General features: G+C 45.0%; 1 protein-coding gene across 1 annotated transcript; it reads right to left on the bottom strand.

Annotated features, from left to right (window-relative positions):
- Positions 1-3,363: 3,363 nt before the first annotated feature.
- On the bottom strand, positions 3,364-19,470 carry TP53I3 (tumor protein p53 inducible protein 3). Its single transcript, XM_066596649.1, has 6 exons — positions 19,358-19,470; positions 16,112-16,254; positions 11,784-12,051; positions 11,486-11,698; positions 5,829-6,025; positions 3,364-3,985 (listed from the first exon to the last, which is right to left on the bottom strand). Exons 1-6 carry the CDS (start codon positions 19,362-19,364, stop codon positions 3,803-3,805), a joined length of 1,011 nt encoding a protein of 336 aa, XP_066452746.1. The 5' UTR covers positions 19,365-19,470; the 3' UTR covers positions 3,364-3,802.
- Positions 19,471-20,170: the final 700 nt, after the last annotated feature.

Raw genomic sequence — 20,170 nt, 5'->3', positions numbered from 1 at the left:
CTTTCAGCCTCACTTTTTTTCAAGAGCTGGGAATGATTAGTTTCAAAATGTCTATTTATATTCCATGTTCTGCTTACTACTGTCTCAGTACATAGAACGCAAAATGAGCTGCCATTTTTTTCTATAATGCCATACATCTCGGTCCACGACTCTTGAAAGGGTCGGCTACTACTACCACTCCCTTTACTTAACCTTGCTTTTTTTATTTTTTGGGTTCTCCATCAGACAGTGATCGCAATGGCAGAAGATTACTCACTTCTCAGTAATGGCGCTGGTAATGGGCTTTTTTAAATGGCTGCCGCACAGGCGCTCCCCTCACTTCTCAGTAATGGCGTGGTGCTGCAAAGGCGCTCCCCTCACTTCTCAGTAATGGCGCTGGTAATGAGCTTTTTTAAATGGCTGCTGCACGGGCCCTCCCCTCACTTCTCAGTAATGGCGCTGGTAATGGGCTTTTTTAAATGGCTGCTGCACGGGCCCTCCCCTCACTTCTCAATAATGGCGCTGGTAATGGTGCTTTTTTAAATGGCTGCCGCACAGGCCCTCCCCTCACTTATCTCAGTAATGGCGGTGGTGCTGCAAAGGCGCTCCCCTCACTTCTCAGTAATGGCGCTGGTAATGGACTTTTTAAATGGCTGCTTCACAGGCCCTCCCCTAACTTATCTCAGTAATGGCGGTGGTGCTGCAAAGGCGCTCCCCTCACTTCTCAGTAATGGCGCTGGTAATGGGCTTTTTTAAATGGCTGCCGCACAGGCGCTCCCCTCACTTCTCAGTAATGGCGCTGGTGCTGCAAAGGCGCTCCCCTCACTTCTCAGTAATGGCGCTGGTAATGGACTTTTTTAAATGGCTGCTGCACAGGCCCTCCCCTCACTTATCTCAGTAATGGCGGTGGTGCTGCAAAGGCGCTCCCCTCACTTCTCAGTAATGGCGCTGGTAATGGGCTTTTTTAAATGGCTGCTGCACGGGCGCTCGCCTCACTTCTCAGTAATGCCGCTGGTAATGGGCTTTTTTAAATGGCTGCCGCACAGGTCCTCCCCTTACTTATCTCAGTAATGGCGGCTGCTGGTGGTGGCTGCTGCTGGCTCCCGCTGCTGGCTGCTAAGATAGCCTCCAGAACCCTTCCCCTGCGCACTCCGCAGCTAAAAATACCGCTGGCCGGAAGTGAGGTCGGTGGCCTAAGCGGAAGCCTTGGCACTACTAGATGCTCTGCGCCGGAGGTCTGTGGTTTTGGCCTACAGACCTCCGGCGCACAGAGTCTACCCGTCCCACCACAATGTTTTATCCTCTGCTACTGCACCTGTTCGTGCAGGAGCCGAGGATGAAACATCCCAGTTCTCGCGTGCGGCTGCATAAGTTCTGTATGCGGCCGCAAGCAGGCCGCGTGTCAGCGACTGTGGCCACGCATGTCACAGGTTCGCCATCACGGGCATAGGGCGAAATCCACAGCAAGATTTGATATCTAACCTTGCATTTAGTAGCCCTTTTCAATGGGTGAAGGCACGTGTGGAATTCACTGTGCAAATCCGCACAGAATCTGCATCAAGCGGTGGCATGTCACTTTTTCCACATGTAGGTTTGAAATATGCGGGTGGAAAACATCTGTGTTGTATAGTCTGGTCTACGGCAGCGATTTCCACTGAATGTTTACAGGATGCTGACTTGTAGCGGATTTTGCGGCAAACCTCAGCAAAAAAAATTTTGCAGTGTGAACAAAACCCAAGGCCAAATTCACATGAGCGCCAGTCTATTAGCTCTCCTTCTGCAAGAACGCATGCAATGTATTTGCGCTCACAACTGTGCTTTACATGTGAAAAAGCACGCACACACACACAGCCATTAAAATGGCCAGTCTTTAATGAGTGCCAGATGTGTTATTTCTTTGTGCAAGAGTGCTATGTTTTTTGCGGGGTTTTTTTGTGTGACGCAATTCCACATGCAAAATACGCAGCTGTGAATGAACCCATTGAAATTAGAAGCAAAAACTCATGCACAATTACATGCGGATCCTGTCTTATTGGTTATTCACACGTGGTGTAAAAATATGCCACAAACACAAGTACGCAGGTCTTACATTTGGATTTTGATGCAGATTCGGGTGTATATTTGCCACAGAACTGCTGAGGATTATTACAAAGAGCAAAATCTGCAGCGTTTCTGGGACAAACCCGCACCACAATTTGTATAATAAAAGACACGTAGATTTTGGTACAGATTTGATTGTGGCATATTTGTTTGCAGGCAGAGTATTTTCCGACACTAATCCAGGCGGAAAGTCCACAGCATTTCTACTACTTGTGGTTACAGCCTCAGGGCTCTTTCAAACGGGCGTATTGTTCATCAGTATGTAGTGAGCCAAATGCAGGCCTGGATCCTTAAAAACAAACAAAAAAAAAAAAAAATAGATCTTTCAATTATAGTTTCGCTGTGGGTGTGTTTTATTTCTGGTTTTGGCTCACAAGATATGCCGATGTGAAAGAGCCCTTAGGCCTCATGTCCACGGGGAAAATCAGATCCGCTGCAGATTCTACATGGAGAATCTGCAGCGGGTCCCTCCTGCCCCGCGGACATGAGCGCCGAAAATAAGAATTTAAAAGTATTTACCATCCGTAGCGGACGGCGAAGATCAGCTGTTCCTCACGGCCGGATCTTCATTTTCGGCCGGCGGATGAATTCCTGACGCCGGCGGCACGTCGCCGGCACGTCGCCGACGTGCCGCGCGCATGCGCCGGGCACATCCGCCGAGCCGAAGCAAGGAAGATGCGGCCGTGAGGAACAGCTGACCTTCCCCGCCCGCGCCGGATGGTAAATACTTTAAATTCCTATTTTAGGTCTCCCGCGGATCCGGACGGCTTCCATAGGCTTCAATAGAAGCCCGCGGGAGCCGTCCCCGCGGGAGACCCGCACGAAAATGGAGCATGGTCCGGATTTTTCCATGCTCCATTTTTTTTTTAAATCCCTTTTATTGACGATCCGCGGGTATTTATCTACCCGCGGGTGGTCAATGCATCCCTATGGGATGCGGATCCGCATGCGGGAGATCCGCTGCGGATCTTAAATCATATTTTGCCCGTGGACATGAGCCCTTAGGGTGAGTGTGATATCGGGCGAAGAAACTCAGGCTGATCACGAAACGCTATGCAAGGTCTTTATTAGGTCCCATTAAAAATAATGGGCGAGGCGTTCAAGGGAACGCCCTAATACAGAGCATGTGGCGATTTTCATCTGCTGCGAGGAAGACAAAACACAAACTTTGCTCTTATGAATAAGCCCATTCAAAACAGTGGCGCTCATATTCCGGTAGATAAATTAAGATAGAGTATGGCCCGTGATGAGCAGAAACCTACATGCAGAGTTAACAAGCACATGTGAAGTGGTCAACAATCTGTTTATTGAAAGTCATGACAGGTTTATAAAGCAAAAAGGTGTGATCATATAAGAAATATTGACAATATAAGCCGACATTGTGATACCAGACGGTGGGCGATCTTTAGCATCAAAGACACTTTTGCGACCTTCTAGCCAGACATGAAGGCAGGAGTTCAACATCGTAAAATATCTATTATATTCAAGTTCAGTAGAAGGAAATCGGAAGCGCGATCAGCTCTAGTTGTCATATTTAACAAGGTTTGACATTCTGGCAGGACATTGCTAAACCACAGCTGACTAGCTTATTTGGGGGATATTCCTGCCGTGTACACATCTATAATTGTCAACATGGATTCTATAGGTAAACCGTGACATACATTATGATTTAGTGAAACAGAAGTGACCTATGATTATAAAGCCATTGTTTGCCCTTTCAGTGTTATACTGGGATTTCAAGGACAATTTTGCCCATGTTCTTGTTGTCTTCCATGTGCTGGTGGGCATCAGCAATATTCTGCAGAGGGTACACGCTGTCTACTATCGGCAGGAGATGAATGGGACCCCCTCGGGCAAAGTAAGGCAGAGCCTGCTCTGTAAATGCCTTCACCAGCTCCGCTTTATACTGCGAGGACAAAAAGAAAAAAAGGTTATCATATGGATCAATCAAGATATATTCCCCCAGTGTCTTGGATTCAATGACTGCTGTTTCCCCACCTCCATGCCAGGAGGCACAGAGAGTTGGATACCCACTGTAATGATTAAACATCTTCTGTTTTAGAGGAGACCTAATAAAGTGCTGCCAGCAGGTGGCACTATTACTCACCAACATGTAAATGAGTGAGGAAATAATCCTCCACAGTGCCACCTATTGGACAACAACAACTACTGAGTCAATATCCACCCTTGCAATAAGGCTGGTGATGTGAGCCAAACCAGAATACCCATAGACAAACAGCGGTTTGTGGCGATTACCTTTCCCCTCCCAAAACACAAGATTTCTAACAGCACTTATATAAAACGTTAACACTATTATAGTATCCTTAACCCCTTAAGGACCAAGCACTGTAAATTTATGGTACTTTGTCATGGGTTTTAATCATGCCTGATCGCAGAAATACGGCGCAGGATTAAAGCCTCTGTTTCTGAAATCAAGCAGGAGCAGGTCAGGTCCTCAGCTGTTCTTCACAGCTGAGAACCCAGAGGAGAAGGGAAAAAACAGTTTAACCTCTTCTGCCTTCTTTCCCGGGAACACAGCACTCAATGAGTGCCATGCACTAAGAAGTAAAAGCGGAAGTGTTTCTTCCACTAGGTGACCTGGCAATCATGGGACCGTAGGGTGCCTTTGTTACAGCAGAGCTGCAGGGTCCTCGCAGAGCCCGATCAGCTCTACCAGCGACTATTGTCACTACAGTGGAATGTTTTCCCCTATAGCTGGAGCTCCTACGGATGCCACAGCTACAGTGGAAGGGTCAAAAAAAAAAAAAAACATATGAATGCCCCCCCAGAGGTCTTATATGATGCCATAAGGCATTTTTTTAAATTATGCTACAATTACAGCGTCTAAGGAGAAGGCCCTCAGCCGAGGACACAGCAAGGTAGAGAAAATAGCAACCTTGTCATGGGGCTCTACTGCCTCCTCCTAACGGGTGGCTATGAACCAGACCTCGTTACTAACTGGGGGAGATCACGTTTAGTAACCTGGGTTATTTTAAGTTCCTGTTTTGTCACAATGACGCCAATGATCTTATTCAGTGGTGGATCACCTCACTTGAAATAAGAGTTGTCCACACACCAAAAGCACTCTTTCAACAATTACTTTAAATAATACTTGTGATAACAGATAATTAACTTACATGCAAATAGCTTGTAGATTAACAGATTGTTAGTATCAGTGAGTTTACACTTCTCGCCTGCTTCCTTACACTCATCCAGCACCTAACTCAGACATCACTTGAACAGACAGTCCACGACTAGACAAAACAATACATTTTCCAGACATTACGCTTTCATGCCTGCAAGTACCAATACACAGATTACTGACTCATTCAACACTTATAACAGTGACACAAGACATACATATAGCATGCATTTAGTGCTGAAGACTCCAAACTCTGGGCCACTACATAAGTGCTTTTAACTTCATATGAGTGCTGGATGAAATCTTGTCTTTTGGAACTGGATCTATCCACGGCTGAGGTGGCTTCCTTCACTGCCCCACGCAACTTAGATTCCAGGATAGTGTCCAGTGGGGGTAAGCTGGTTTGACTTGCCGTCTCCTGCCACAAGGAATTATCATCTATGGGGGTGGGGGGGCACGTATTGGCACCGTGGCTTGAATTTGAGTAGCACGGTAGTGTAAGTGGGGAGTCCTGTGGCTTTGTTGGCACACTGTGCCTGGCATTAGCCAAGTAGGTTATGGGTGTGTCAAGAATGATAGGACATAAACTTGCTGTAAAAACACTTACTGAACCAGAGCGGGATCTCAAGAGGCTACCAATAATGCTTCCTCTTTTCCACAGCAGTTTTGTCAAGATGTCTCCGTGAATCTCACCAGATCCCATAAGCCCATAGATCACCCAGCGGCCATCAGTATTAAGGCATGCCAAGTTCTTCTCCCAGTGCGTGGCGCCCACACAGTCTAGAATAATATCTGCACCCACATCTGATGAAACATAAACCAAGGTAATTCACATATTATAATAGCATAATGCAGTATTCTGTAACTGGAATAACCTGGGACCTCGTGGACATTAAATTGAACTGTAGATGTTAGTTATTTAAATTTGACCAAAGCTTTTTGATATTAAGCTCAAATTCTCCTGCTGAAGTATAGAGTTAGGCCGCCAGCACATGAACGGGTCAGATTCTGCAAGAGGATTTCCACCACAGAAGACCTGTGATTTATCGCGGAAACGCATTGATTGTTTGCGGATGCGATAGTTTTACCATGCGGGTGCACAGCGTATTGTCCGTGGGGAAGAAATATCGCAAGCAGGTGCTTACATCAGAAAGTTAGCCAACCCCTTGGAAATACACTTCTATAGGCATGCTGTGATTTTTTTTAAGAAGCTACGAAACTTAAAGGGGTTGTCCCGCGGCAGCAAGTGGGTCTATACACTTCTGTATGGCCATATTAATGCACTTTGTAATGTACATTGTGCATTAATTATGAGCCATACAGAAGTTATAAAAAGTTTTTTACTTACCTGCTCCGTTGCTAGCGTCCTCGTTCCCATGGAGCCGACTAATTTTCGCCCTCCGATGGCCAAATTAGCCGCGCTTGCGCAGTCCGGGTCTTCTGCTCTCTTCAATGGAGCCGCTCGTGTAGAATGCCGGCTCCGTGTAGCTCCGCCCCGTCACGTGCCGATTCCAGCCAATCAGGAGGCTGGAATCGGCAATGGACCGCACAGAAGAGCTGCGGTCCACGGAGGAAGCAGACCCCGGCGGCCATCTTCAGCAGGTAAGTATGAAGACGCCGGACCGCCGGGATTCAGGTAAGCGCTGAGCGGTTTGTTTTTTTAACCCCTGCATCGGGGTTGTCTCGCGCCGAACGGGGGGGGGTTAAAAAAAACAAAAAAAACAAAAACCCGTTTCGGCGCGGGACAACCCCTTTAATGCCTTCCAATGGACAAATATTACAGTGGATCGTCCGCGCATTTGCCAATTGCGGATTCCGCAATTCAAATCCATTTGTGTGCAGGCGGCCTTAAATGTTAAAATTCAAATGGGAATGGAATAAAGAAAAATCTCAAAACTATCTTTTTAAGTGCAAATGTTACACCAGTGCTTTTCTTGTTAGCTGCCAAACTTGCTCTCACTAGAAGGTTGAGAGCCATTGTCCCTCCCAATGCTAAAGAATTACAGGACAGGGTAGCCGACCATTTCACTGTCAAATGAGAAATTGCCTGGGTTCTATCAAATATGGAATCCTTGATTCTGTTACATCTGAAAAAAAAAAGGTTCTTTAATATATAGCCCTATGCTCACTGCACTGCTCAGCCACACCTAAAGGTAGCAGGAAGAGAAGGAATAAACCAGATTCCAGGTCCTCATTATAAAGAGAGGGCATATTATATTAGACCTCATCTGGAATACTGTGTCCAGTTCTGGGCACCCCACTCAAAAAACAAACAAAAAAAAAAACGGACAAAACTGGAGCAAGTCCAGAGAAGAGTTACCAAGATGGTAAGCGGTCTACAAATCATGTCCTATGAGGAACAGTTAAAGGGGTTGTCCCGCAGCAGCAAGTGGGTCTATACACTTCTGTATGGCCATATTAATGCACTTTGTAATGTACATTGTGCATTAAATATGAGCCATACAGAAGTTATAAAAAGTTATTCACTTACCTGTTCCGTTGCTGGCGTCCTCGTCTCCATGGTTGCCGTCAAATTTTCGCCGTCTAATGGCCAAATTAGACGCGCTTGCGCAGTCCGGGTCTTCTTATCTTCTCAATGGGGCTCCGTGTAGCTCCGCCCCGTCACGTGCCGATTCCAGCCAATCAGGAGGCTGGAGTCGGCAATGGACCGCACAGAAGAGCTGCGGTCCACGGAGGGAGAGGATCCCGGCGGCCATCTTCAACCGGTAAGTAAGAAGTCACCGGAGCGCGGGGATTCAGGTAAGCGCTGTGCTGTTTTTTTTTTTAAGTCCCTGCATCGGGGTCGTCTCCCGCCGAACGGGGGGGGGGGGTTGAAAAAGAAAAAAAAAACCCGTTTCGGCGCGGGACAACCCCTTTAAAGGATCTGGGAATGTTTAGCTTGCAGAGGAGAAGGCTGAGAGGAGACTTAATAGCTGTCTACAAATATCTGAAGGGCTGTCACAGTGCAGAGGGATCAGCCCTATTCTCATTTGTACAAGGAAAGACTAGAAGCAATGGGATGAAACTGAAAGGGAGGAGACAGATTAGATATTAGACAGTGAGAGTGATCAATGAGTGGTACAGGTTACCACGGGTGGTGATGAGTTCTCCTTCAATGGAAGGGTTTAAAACAAAGGCTGGACAAATATCTGTCTAGAATGATTTAGGTAATCCAGCACTGAGCAGGGGCTTGGACCCCATGACCCTCGAGTTGGAGGTCCTTTCCAATTCTACCATTCTAGGATTCTATTAACTAGAATAAATACTTGGTATATCCCGATTTCCAAGGTGACACTACACATGCTTTGATTTACCAGCACTGTCCACTTGAGCAGCACGTCTAAGCCCAGTTTCACACAATCGTGTTTTTTGTTTTTTTTAACACAGCATTTTATGGTGTGCAGAGCTACGTTTTTAATTCGTGTTCAGTGTTTACTGGGTATTTGTATGCAGTATAAAAAATAAAAAGTAATATAAAATAAAAATAAAAGTAAGCAAATGTTGTCACAACTCCCCCCCCCCCCCCCCCTCCTCACGGTGGCGATTCAGGCGTGAAATGCTAAAATGCCAAAAGTAGAACATGCTGTGTGTGATTTTGCATGCATAAAATACGCGGCGCAGACATGCTAGTGTGAGTGCGCCCATTAAAAATACATGGAGTTATAGTGTTGCGTATTTTGCGCACGTGTAATACACATTTAAGAAAAAAAAAAAAACCTTGTGCCAGAGTGGCCTCCAGCCATCTTCACATGGGCGTATTTGCGTGCAGAATATGCAGAGTAGAACCCATTGAAGTCAATAGGTTCATACACACACACAAAAAAAAAAAGTGGAGGTTCCTTTTCAACGAATGTGACTCAGTGGTTATAATTGTTGCCTTGTAATACCAGTGACCTAGCCACCATGCTTGAGAAGAACACACAGCAACCTCCATGCAAATATTGCCTATAGTGAGACATGAACCTAGAGCTTCAGTGTTATAGGAAACCGTGCTAGCCACTGAGCCAACAAGCTTCTTTCTCTGGAGAAGATCTTGTCTTACTTCCCCCCCTTTCCTCTGGAGGAGGACAAGAAATACAAAGTGAAGGGGGTGAAGAGAAATAAGAACAAGTATGGTGGCTCAGTATGGAGTTTTCAAAGTTGATGTTGCCCTTGATGAGATTTCTACATAGGACTCTAGCATTGTGAGCCAATAGTGCTAATCACTGAGCCATAGAAGCTTTCCATTTCACTTCAGCTTTCTCATTTTCCGAAGACGCATATAGTCAGCGGCTCACATCCCTGAAGGCACTTGTGTCAGTTTGTATTTTTTTAATGTCCTGAAGTGGGGTATAGCGTATAATGCTTTACTTGTCGGAATATAATCTTGGACATTAGAAAAACACCCACGTGTCCATGCAGATATTTCCCTCCTGCGCCAGATCACTAATTCATGCTCAAACACGGCTCTACAATATCCATGTCGCATATTTACTAGTGTATAAAAGAAAACCGCCACTCCCTTCACTTATCACAGTACACTATGGCCACAGCCTGATTCATAGGCTTTGTTCAACCTACTAGCATCCAAAACAAACATGTTCGGAAAACTAGTGGTAATACACAAGCGACAACAAAAGACAAGAAATTCTCATAAGAAAGCACCATTTACTGTAATAGTGAGTGCACACAGCACGCTGCACGTACTATGACCGAAAGAAATTAATTACTATTAACCTCTATTTTGTTTATAAACGGTATGTACACTTTTGCAACCAATGCATCTTAAATAAGAGTGAAGCAGCTTTGCAAATAGCCGTGAATACAAATTGTTCCGTTTTGTGCAGAAGCGCACGTAGAACTCATGGTGCCCCATAGTAAAAGCCAGAATTGGACCCCCACAACAAACAAGTTATATACAAACTCATGACCAAAAGTTTTGAGACTTGGTCTCCTCTTTACAAAGTTTGCAGCTTCAGTGTTTAGATTTTTTAGCCGGATATTTCTGTGGCACACTAATACAAGCATTTCATAAGTTTTTAAACTTTTGACAAATACATCAAGTTTAGGCAAAGACTCAATATTTACAGTGTTGACCCTTAATTTTTCAAGACTTTTGCAATTCATTATAGCATGCTGGATATCAGCCTCTTGGCCAAATCAAATCTTGACTGATGGCAACCCATTCTTGCCTAATCTGAGTTTGTACATATTACAATGTTTTGTCTGTTTGTCCACCGGCTTTTTGAGGAGTGACCACAAGTGTTCAATGGTATGGAGACCTGGGGAGTTTCCTGGCCATGGACCCAAAATTTCTATGTTTTGTTCATGGAGCCACTTCTTTATTACTTTTGTCTTGTGGCATGGTGCTCCATCATGCTGGAAAAAGCATTGTTAATCCTCAAATTGCTCCTGAATGGTTGGGAGAAGTTGCTCTTAGAGGTCCAATTCCTACCAGGAGGTTAAGATACTATTCTTTATTTATGGCAGTATTCTTAGGCCAAATTGTGAGCGAGCCCACTAACTTAGGATGAAAAGCAACCCCTCACATGAATGGTCTCAGGATGCTTTGCTGTTGCCATGACATAGGACTCATGGTAGCGCTCGCTTTTTCTTCTCCGACAATTATAGGATATCACATACAGTCCGGAGGGGGCTTCATCAGAGAAAATACATTTACACCATTTCTCCACAGTCCAATGCCTCTTCACAGCATTTTCTCTAATGAAGCCCCCTTTAGACTGTTAGGGACATCTGGCAAAGAATAGTTGTCAGGAGAGCAGAGCCATGAGTCCTATGCCATGCCAACAGTAAGGCATCCTGAGACCAGTCATGTGAGGGGTTGCTTTCTAACAAGGCAGACTCACCCACAATTATGCCTAAGTACATTGCGATGAATAAAGAATGGAATCTAAGACATCCTCCAAGAGCAGCTTCTCAACCATCCAGGAGCAATTCAGTGAAACAATGCTTTTTCCAGCATGATGGAGCACCATGTCCAAAAAACAGAACATCGAAATGCACAAGGTCTCAACAAGGGTGCCTTCAAACGGGCGATACAATTGTGTGATGCGAGAGTGGAGGAGAGAGAGAAAAAAACCAAAACACTGTCAATATTGATCTTTGCCTGAACTTGACATATTTCAGAACAAACAATTTAAAAAAAAAAAAAAAAAAAAGGGATCAATGTTGTGGCACATTAATAGGCAGCTTATGTATGAGACATACAAGATTATGCCACCCCATAAAATCCATGTTGAATATAACACCTAAGAGTGAACTTACTTTTTGTGGCCTCAAGACACTTTTTTCCAAAATCCTCATCTTTGTAATTGAATCCGGCTGCAGCTCCGAGTTCCTTGGCCTTTTCAATTTTGTCCGACGAACCAGCTGTCACCATGGGGACTGCCCCGGCCAAGCGGCACAGTTGAATGGCGGCCGTACCAACACCACTGGCTCCAGCGTGTATCAGCACTGTCTCCCCTTTATGAACGTTACCTGTAAAGAACGGAAAAAAATTAAAGAACAGGAACCAGACATTGGTAATTTGACAACACTGAACGGGTTCAGCAGGGAAACTCACCTACAAAGTGCAGGAGCTGGAAGGCAGTAAGCCAGGCTTCAGGGATGGAAGCAGCATCAGTGTCACTCATGCCATTGGGGATTGGCATGAGCTGGTAAGCAGGCACTGCTACATATTGCGCATTACCCCCTCCACCGAGAAGTGCCATCACCCGATCTCCAACTTTCCACTGACAATCAACACCTGGACCAAGCGCTGCCACCGTTCCTGCAGCCTCCAGACCCAGAATCTGACTGGCACCAGGGGGTGGCGCATACATTCCCTTTCTCTGCAAAAATCAATAAAGTTTAGTGAAAAACATTTGTTAAAAAAGGAACATTCCAGCAAAATGGCTCTAAGGGCTCCTGCACATCTGCGTTTTTCTTGCACGTTTTCATGCGATATCGCTGCGTTTTTCTCCACTCGATTGTCAATGGGACTTTTTAATGTTAAAAACGCATTGCAAGTTGGTGTATTGCAATTTTTGTGCATTTGATGCGTTTTTAACATTAGAAAGTCTTATTGACAATCGCGTGACAAAAACGCAGCGATATCGTGTGAAAGAAATGCGAAAGAAATGCGCAAGAAAAATGCAAGTGTGCAGGAGCCCTAGTTCTACCATCATCGGGCTTGGATCTCTACTATCACCCATGTTTGTTTCTTTTGCGTTAACTAGCTTGTTACTGGCTAGTCATAGACATACTAACTAGAGATGAGCGAACGTACTCATTTCGAGTAATTACTCGATCGAGCACCGCGATTTTCGAGTACTTCAGTACTCGGGTGAAAAGATTCGGGGGGGCGGCGTGGCGGGTAGCAGCGGGGAGCCCTCTCTCCCTCCCCCCCCCCCCCCCCCCACTGCAACCCCCCCACTCACCCACAGCACCCCTCGAATCTTTTCGCCCGAGTACGGAAGTACTCGAAAATCGTGGTACTCGGGCGAAAAAGGGGCATGGCCGAGTAAGTTCGCTCATCTGTAATACTTACTCATTACTTAAGCTCCTGCTTTTACGTTTTGCACAAAGGTTCCATTCCTGATATATATTCTGCTAGTTTCTTAAAGGGAACCTGTCAGGTCCAGTTCCTGCCATATGCTCAGTGCAGAACTAGTGGGCACCATTACATTAGAAACTGCCCACTCCAGAAGCGCCCAAAGTGCGGGTAGGAAATTGTTGATCTGCCAAGGAGCAGATTTTTAGTTTTTTTTTTTCTAATGGCAAGATATTCGAAATACTGCTGTTCTTGTGGGTGTCCCTTCCAGTAGTTAACGCAGCCCCATGGCCTCTAGAGCTCTGGTGGGATACTAGGCAGACCCCAGAGTACAGAATGCCTTCCTCAACTTCAGCATGGGGGAGATTGAGAATTGTACTTGATCCTTGCAGGAACTTCTAAGGGCCCATTCACGTGCGGTCTGTATTTTTTACTGACGCACCACAGACACCATAATCCCATTAAAGTAAATTGGTGTTCTCGGATGAGCATTTTTTTGTGGATCCATGGTGTGCGTAAAAGGGAAAAAAAAAAAGAAGATATTCATGAGCCAAAATTGCCCATGAAATTTTGAGAGCATAAAAAAAAATACTTGGATGTTACATGCCTGTGCGCTGCCAGGAGATCATGAAAAAAAAAGTGCCATTAATTGGGCCTTCATGCTTTTTTTTTTGCGTACGTTATACACATGGATGGCACACAAAAATACATAGTCACGACAAAAATGGATGCAACACAGTGAAAAAAAAATAAATAAATAAATAAAAAAAAATTAAAAAAAAGGACCAAAACTCCATACTCGCGCTCCAGTCACATTCAGCGGGACTGTAGAGATACCCGAACAGCAAGCACTCTGGCTTTTCTTCCAGCCGCATGCTCAGCCAGCCATTTATTTTGACATCCCTGCGGGGGAAGAAATGACCCCCTCAGTAACTGGAAGAAGGGGACACAGGACCCCATTCTTGAGGTCGGCAGGGGTCTCAGCAGTGAGACCCTGCTTGAGTGGCAAATTAACCCTCCTGTGCAAATGGGATAACTGGTAATGATACAGTTGATACAACCATTTAAGGTGCAAGCCAATCACATCCATGTCTGTGCCTTGCCATAAGTATATGTACCATAAGTGTGTATAAATATGCATGCCTCTTCAGATTTATTCCATTTTAGCCAGACGAAGAACCAGAGAGGTTATAGCGAGCTTGCAAACATCATGTATTTTTGTTAGCCATTTAAAAAGGTATATCTACAAGAGTGCATGGTTTCTCTTACCGGGAACAATCACATTTGAGTCTACTGGCTATAATGAAAACAAAGGTTTGGTACAGTATTACTTAATATGTACACAGCACTCTGCAGAAGAGAGGTCCGACATCGGAGCTTTCTTCTGCATAATGTTAGAAATGTATGGGACTTTGCCAAACATGGGAGCTAGGCAAGGAAATCTCAATGTCAGACAAAGTCTGACACTGGATTGGAATGGGTTCAAGTGGTAGAGGCCTTCTTCTTGGGGAGCAGTGCAGAGACCACCAAGGGACCATGAGGGGCCAAAGAAACAATGCCAAAAGATGGAGCAGCAAAGGACCCCACAGTGTCCATAGCTAGCATATGCCATCAGGGTCTACTTGGAAAGAATTTAACTGCCATGCCAACTCCTGTAAGTACCACCTGTCTTTTTACAGGCATAGCAGAAAGGAAATTAAGGGGTGCATGGCTTTCTTAGCAGCGCTGCCACCTCACTCTATCTAGCAAATTGTGAGGGTCACAGCAGTATTTTTGATGAGACAGCCCTTATAATGATTATCATTACATCTAGGGGCATTGTAGGGGGCTTGTGTGATTTAGACACTAACTAGAGACTGTTAGAGGTCTTATGCTGGGTCTTGCCACTTTAGCTTGAGACTTGCATAAAAGTTGGCCTTTAACAAAAATTACCTTTTAACCAGTTTTCTAAAAAGAACAGGCTTAGAAAAGAGTAAAAGGAAAATAGTGAAAGGCCCTAGTGCCATTAAAAATGCAAGTTTTTATTTAGACATCATGGTTAAAAACCAAGAATGCACATCCATACCACTTATGCATTTCACGTTGGATTGACCCTTAGGCCTTATATCCGGGCGGGTTGGATTTCACCTGCAGGAGTCCGCAGCGAGATCTGACCCTGCCTGCAGCCAAGGACACTTATTTTCCACCTGTGTTGGTTTTCTGCGTACACATCCGGATCTTCTTCCTTCCGTACCCCTGATGCGTGTGATCGCGCCAGCCGGGGCGCTACATGCAGTTCTTTTTTTTTTTGGGACCGCTTCAATGGAAACCATCTGTGCGGGATCTGCAGCAAAATGGAGCATGCTGCATTTTGTTTTCCAGATCAGAAGATCTGCAAAACAAATCTGCATGCTTTAATTAAGCTGCGGACGCCCTTGCATCCCCATGGGTGATTTGAATTTCAGATCATCCATGCAGGGTTTTCCATGCGGATTTCGCAATTCAAATCCAACTGTTAACGTGAGGCCTTACTCATAGCATAGTACCAGCTGAAAAGATGCTATGCAATGAGTAAGGGTCAGTTTTAACCCAAAACATGCAAGCAGTATGAATGCACATTCCTGTTTTTGAACCAAAAAGTTAAAATAAAGTGTTGCAATTTAATGGTGCTGGGGCCTTTGCTGTACCCAGCTTGGTGCTCCATTCTCCATACACTTATAGCGATTCTGTACGACTTCTGAATTCCCCAAGAACTCTGGCATTCGTTACCCTGCTAGTAGTGAGTCGATTGCCATACTATTGCCTTTACTCCTTCTGCTCAGCGCCCTTTTACACGGGACGATTTGTCGGGTGCAGATGCCCAACAGGTCGTCCCAGCAATAATAGTTCCTGTGTTTTTACACAGGAATGATCATCGCTAGTGAATAGCGGTAGAGCGGCCCAGGATTGTACCTGCCCGCTCGCCTCCATTCACAATGACCTAACAGTTGTTCATAATGGACCACTACCTGTTTATGTAGGCCAATTTGTTATTCAGTATTCTTCATGCAGAAACTGAATGACGGACAAGCATGCTAATTCTCATTCAGTCGGGGCATGCCTTTACACTGAAAAAATCATTCAGATTTCTGCTGGCGTACATTATAGCAGAAATCTACACCAGCTCTCAGGCGTGCAGAAACCCCATTGTATTAATTTTTCTCACCATTTTCATGGTCCCTGGGTGGGAAATCCCATTCTGATCATGGCCAACCAACAGCTGCGCAGCTCGTTACAAGGTAGGGCTCTGATACATTGCAGCAAACCATACGTGAGGAGTTGATGATAATGGTGGTCAATAGGCATATTAAAGTTTCTCTGCTTCTCAAAGTGTAACATACCTGTAATAAATCTGCACGGTTTAGGGCACTTGCGTGGACTTGCACCAGAACCTCTCCTTCCTTTGGGATAGGTCGTGGGAGTTCCTTAACGTATAACTTTTCTGGTCCTCCAGGAGTATCAAAGAACGCTGCCAGCATTTTTCCTGCAAATCAAAAGCATGAGCTGCTATAAACTACAAGTCTGCAAATCATTACCAGCTGGCCCCTGAGAATGTTCTGAAAATATAAGTAGTCACATCAATTACATTGGTTTCTCTGATAGGGGACAACCAATGTGGCTGCCGTTACAGAAATTGGAAACAGTGGAGTGTCTACCCCTATATAATATGTAGAAGAAACACATATAAAGAGTCCCACTGCTGAAACACCAGCGATCAGCTGTAATCAGAAAGTGTTCAATTTCCCTATAGCTCCCCCACAGGGAAAATGAAGTATTACACAGTTCTGACTGAAATCAAAGGGCTGTCTGTTTACAACAATCTGCCTATTTTCTGCTGCAGATTTTTTTCTGGTGTTTGTTAAGACCCCATATACTTACCTTGTACTGTACATTGTTGCAGAATTTTAGTGACAATTCTGAAGTGCGCAACCTCATCCATCTACCGCGGATTTGAGCCCCTTGTTAAAATGGGTGAACTCCAGTGTCAGAATCTGCAGCTTATACTGACATTACAGCAGGTCAACTTCCGCTGCAGAATTTACCTGCAGCGTGTGGTTAAGGCTGCCTATCCACGGCGTTGCGGTATCCGGCGGCAGATCTATCTGACAGATAGGCTGGCAGCAAAGAATCGCAAGGATTCTACGCTTGTGGACAGGGGGGGGTGGCACTTTACATAGCGACGCTATGGAAAATCTTCAGAAAGCGTGATTCGCTGGCGATTTACCACCAGCGAATCATTGTCCGTGGACAGGAGCCCTACAACCTAAAGAAGCCTCAACTACTTTCCCTATATAGTAATCAGCCATGCAGCACATAGGCCACATGTGAACACTTAAAGGGGTTGTCTCGCGAAATCAAGTGGGGTTATACACTTCTGTATGGCCATATTAATGCACTTTGTAATATACATCGTGCATTAATTATGAGCCATACAGAAGTTATTCACTTACCTGTTCCGTTGCTAGCGTCCTCGTCTCCATGGTTCCTTCTAAATTCGCTGGCGGCTTGCTTTTTTAGACGCGCTTGCGCAGTCCGGTCTTCTCCATTCAGCACGAGCCGCTTCAGTGTACTCGCCGCTACAGCTCTTCTGCGCATGCGCAGACGAGCTGCATCTTCTCGGGAGCGCGCTGGAGCGGCCATTCTGCTACCATCCTCTCTTAGAGGAAGGTGCAGAGCCGCCCAGGTAAGTGATGGGTGACGGACTGACGGGGGTGACGCGTGACTGACTGGCGCTGTGGCCCCGGGGCCTACCGCTGGGGAGCCGGGGGCCTACCGCTGGGGAGCCGGGGGCCTACCGCTGGGGAGCCGGGGGCCTACCGCTGGGGAGCCGGGGGCCTACCGCTGGGGAGCCGGGGGCTAGCGCCGGTTACCTGCTGCCTGGCGGTGGGTGACTGGTCGGCCGCGTTCAATCTTGGGGTCCGGTCGGCGGCTGCGGGGCGTCTGGTTGTCAGGGAGACACAGCTGGTAGCGTCTCGGGAGCGCGCACGTCGGGCTACAGCAAGCGACGGGAAAAGAGCCGGCGGCCATCTTGGGGAAACTTTTTATAAGTTGCTGAAACGCTGGAACTGTAAGTACAGCTAGAAAAGTCATTTACAGGGGGGCTTAATAATGTGTGCTTAATTAGGGGGACTGGGCAAAAAAAAAATTTCACTGCTTCCTCGAGACAACCCCTTTAAGGCTTATTCAGACGTCCGTATATAAACCGGGTTTTCATGCCCGGTCGATATACGAGGTCCCTCTCTGCAGGGGGAGGAGGCAGGACGGGCGTGAAAACCGGGCCAATATACGGACGTCTAAATAAGGCCTTAAAGGGGTTCTCCGCTTTTCACATTAAAAAATAATAATAAATATATATCTCAAATCATAATATTTTAAGTTCTATAACCTTTTAATTTACACTGTTTCAATTCCTCACCTGCTTACTGTTAGTGAATGGAAAGTTTTGTATTCGCTATAAGCAATCTGTCCTTCAGACTGTAATCCGGTTTTTTTTTTTGTTTTTTTTTTAATACACAACCCAAGGCCTGTGTCACATGGGCATAAGCAAGTTTATATAGTGTAAGTGTGCAATTGGCATTGCACATTTGTATGTGCAGGGTTTACTGTACTTTTTGGGCATACAAATCATGCACATTTGTGCACACACACGAAAAAAAAAAAAATGCAACAACGCTCCCATTCATTGAAATGGGCAATTACTTTCATACATGCTGCTTTCCCGCACAAACATGTAGGAAAATTGGGCATGCTGCATAATTCTATTGACACAAACAAAATGCACGTGCAAAATACACTTATGTAGCCAGTAGAAATCTTTTCACTGCTTATTGTGTGCACATTACAGTCTAGGGGAGGGGGGGGGGGGGTGAATTACATAACAATGCAATGTGCATCGGCATGCATATTCAATGCGGTTTTACGCATATTGGCAGGAAACAGCGGTAAAAAAAAAAAAAAAATTGTGACATCAATTGGACCTGCTTAAGTTTTTTTGCACGTGTGGGGAGAAAAAAAAAAAAAAAAAAAAGGGAAAAAAAAGTTATATCTATATGAAGAATTCAGGGTGTATGCATGTAAAAGAATTAAAATAAAATAATGCATATGCACCAAATACACACGCAATTTCATTGACCAAGATTGCATATGCAATGTGAGTGATCCCGAATACTTCTCACAATTGAGATTCTGCTACAATTGTATCCCATCTAGGCAATCCACTACGAGCAAAGTGTAACAGTGACAAACACCTTCCTTCTTTCCCGATAGTTTGCTACAATGTATCAGTCTGGGTTGTAGACTGCTTAGCTTTCAGAGGATATTCTACAGTAAGTACAAATGTAGCAAAGCAGCAGCTGCAAGAAATTGTTTGCTCAGGTTCCTATTGAATGTTCTCATTCACTGACAGCAAGCAGAAAACTTGATAACAACTAACTAAAACCTAAATACTTTATAAAGTTGCAGAAGCTTCATTACCCAATGATTAAGCTTTATTTACATAAAACCGGAAACCTGCTTTCCAACTACTCATGAACTTTGCATAGAAATACTAAGTAGTCAGCCACATCACTCTGGTAATCTGCACTTACCCTCCATATTGCAGCCTGTCACTATAGGAGGGAGGGTCCAGCCGAGTTCATTAAGGTCTAGAATGTTCCACTCTATAACTCGGGGGGATGGGGAAGGGGAGCTTCAAGTATTTAAAACTACAGTTGACCACGAGAAATTTTCAAAAAAAACAAAACGCAGTGAGCCACATTATGTTCACTTTCAATATACTGATCCTCTCAGTACTGAATACGTGTAACTTCCCTTCCAGACTGAAATGGTTTCTTCCACTTGTCAAGTTGCATTTTTGCTTAGTCATGCTTATTCATGATTTTCCAAACTCGCCCCCTGGTGGAGCATTCAGCTGAAGATCATTGCACTGGATTCAACATCTGTGCATTACTGCTACTATCCGTGTTCATACTGTCACAGCAATGTGTTTACTATCCCTGCGTTGTTTTATCGTAATAGTTTGAAATATGGCGCCATTTATACCGTAGAATGGCTTCACGTATGTTTATAACATAATATGTAAGACCGAAAAAAGACATATGTTCATCCACTTCAGCCTATTTTTCCCCAATGTTGATCCAGAGGAAGGCAAAAAAACAATGAGGCAGAAGCCAATTTTCCCCCTTTAAGGGAAAAAATTCCTTCCTGACTCCAATCTGGCAATCAGAATAATCCCTGGATCTACAACCCTTCTGAAGTTATTAGTGATTATAACATGTAATATTGTAACGCTCAAGAAAAACGTCCAGGCCCCTATTGTACTCTTTTATTGAATTTGTCATCACCCCTTCCTCAGGTAGAGAGCTCCATAGTCTCACTGCTCTTACAGTAAAGAACCCCAT

This window comes from Eleutherodactylus coqui, chromosome 1 (assembly GCF_035609145.1).
Source record: "Eleutherodactylus coqui strain aEleCoq1 chromosome 1, aEleCoq1.hap1, whole genome shotgun sequence".
In the NCBI taxonomy this organism is placed as follows: Eukaryota; Metazoa; Chordata; class Amphibia; order Anura; family Eleutherodactylidae; genus Eleutherodactylus; species Eleutherodactylus coqui.
The sequence above is the reverse complement of the archived record's forward strand: the minus strand, read 5'-3'. Positions and strand labels throughout refer to the sequence as shown.

Coding starts and splice junctions, on each gene's coding strand:
- TP53I3 (XM_066596649.1), bottom strand. Junction 6,026..11,485: donor GTGTCTTGAGGCCACAAAAA/GTAAGTTCACTC, acceptor ATGTTTCATCAG/ATGTGGGTGCAGATATTATT. Junction 3,986..5,828: donor TGAGATCCCGCTCTGGTTCA/GTAAGTGTTTTT, acceptor TTGTCCTCGCAG/TATAAAGCGGAGCTGGTGAA.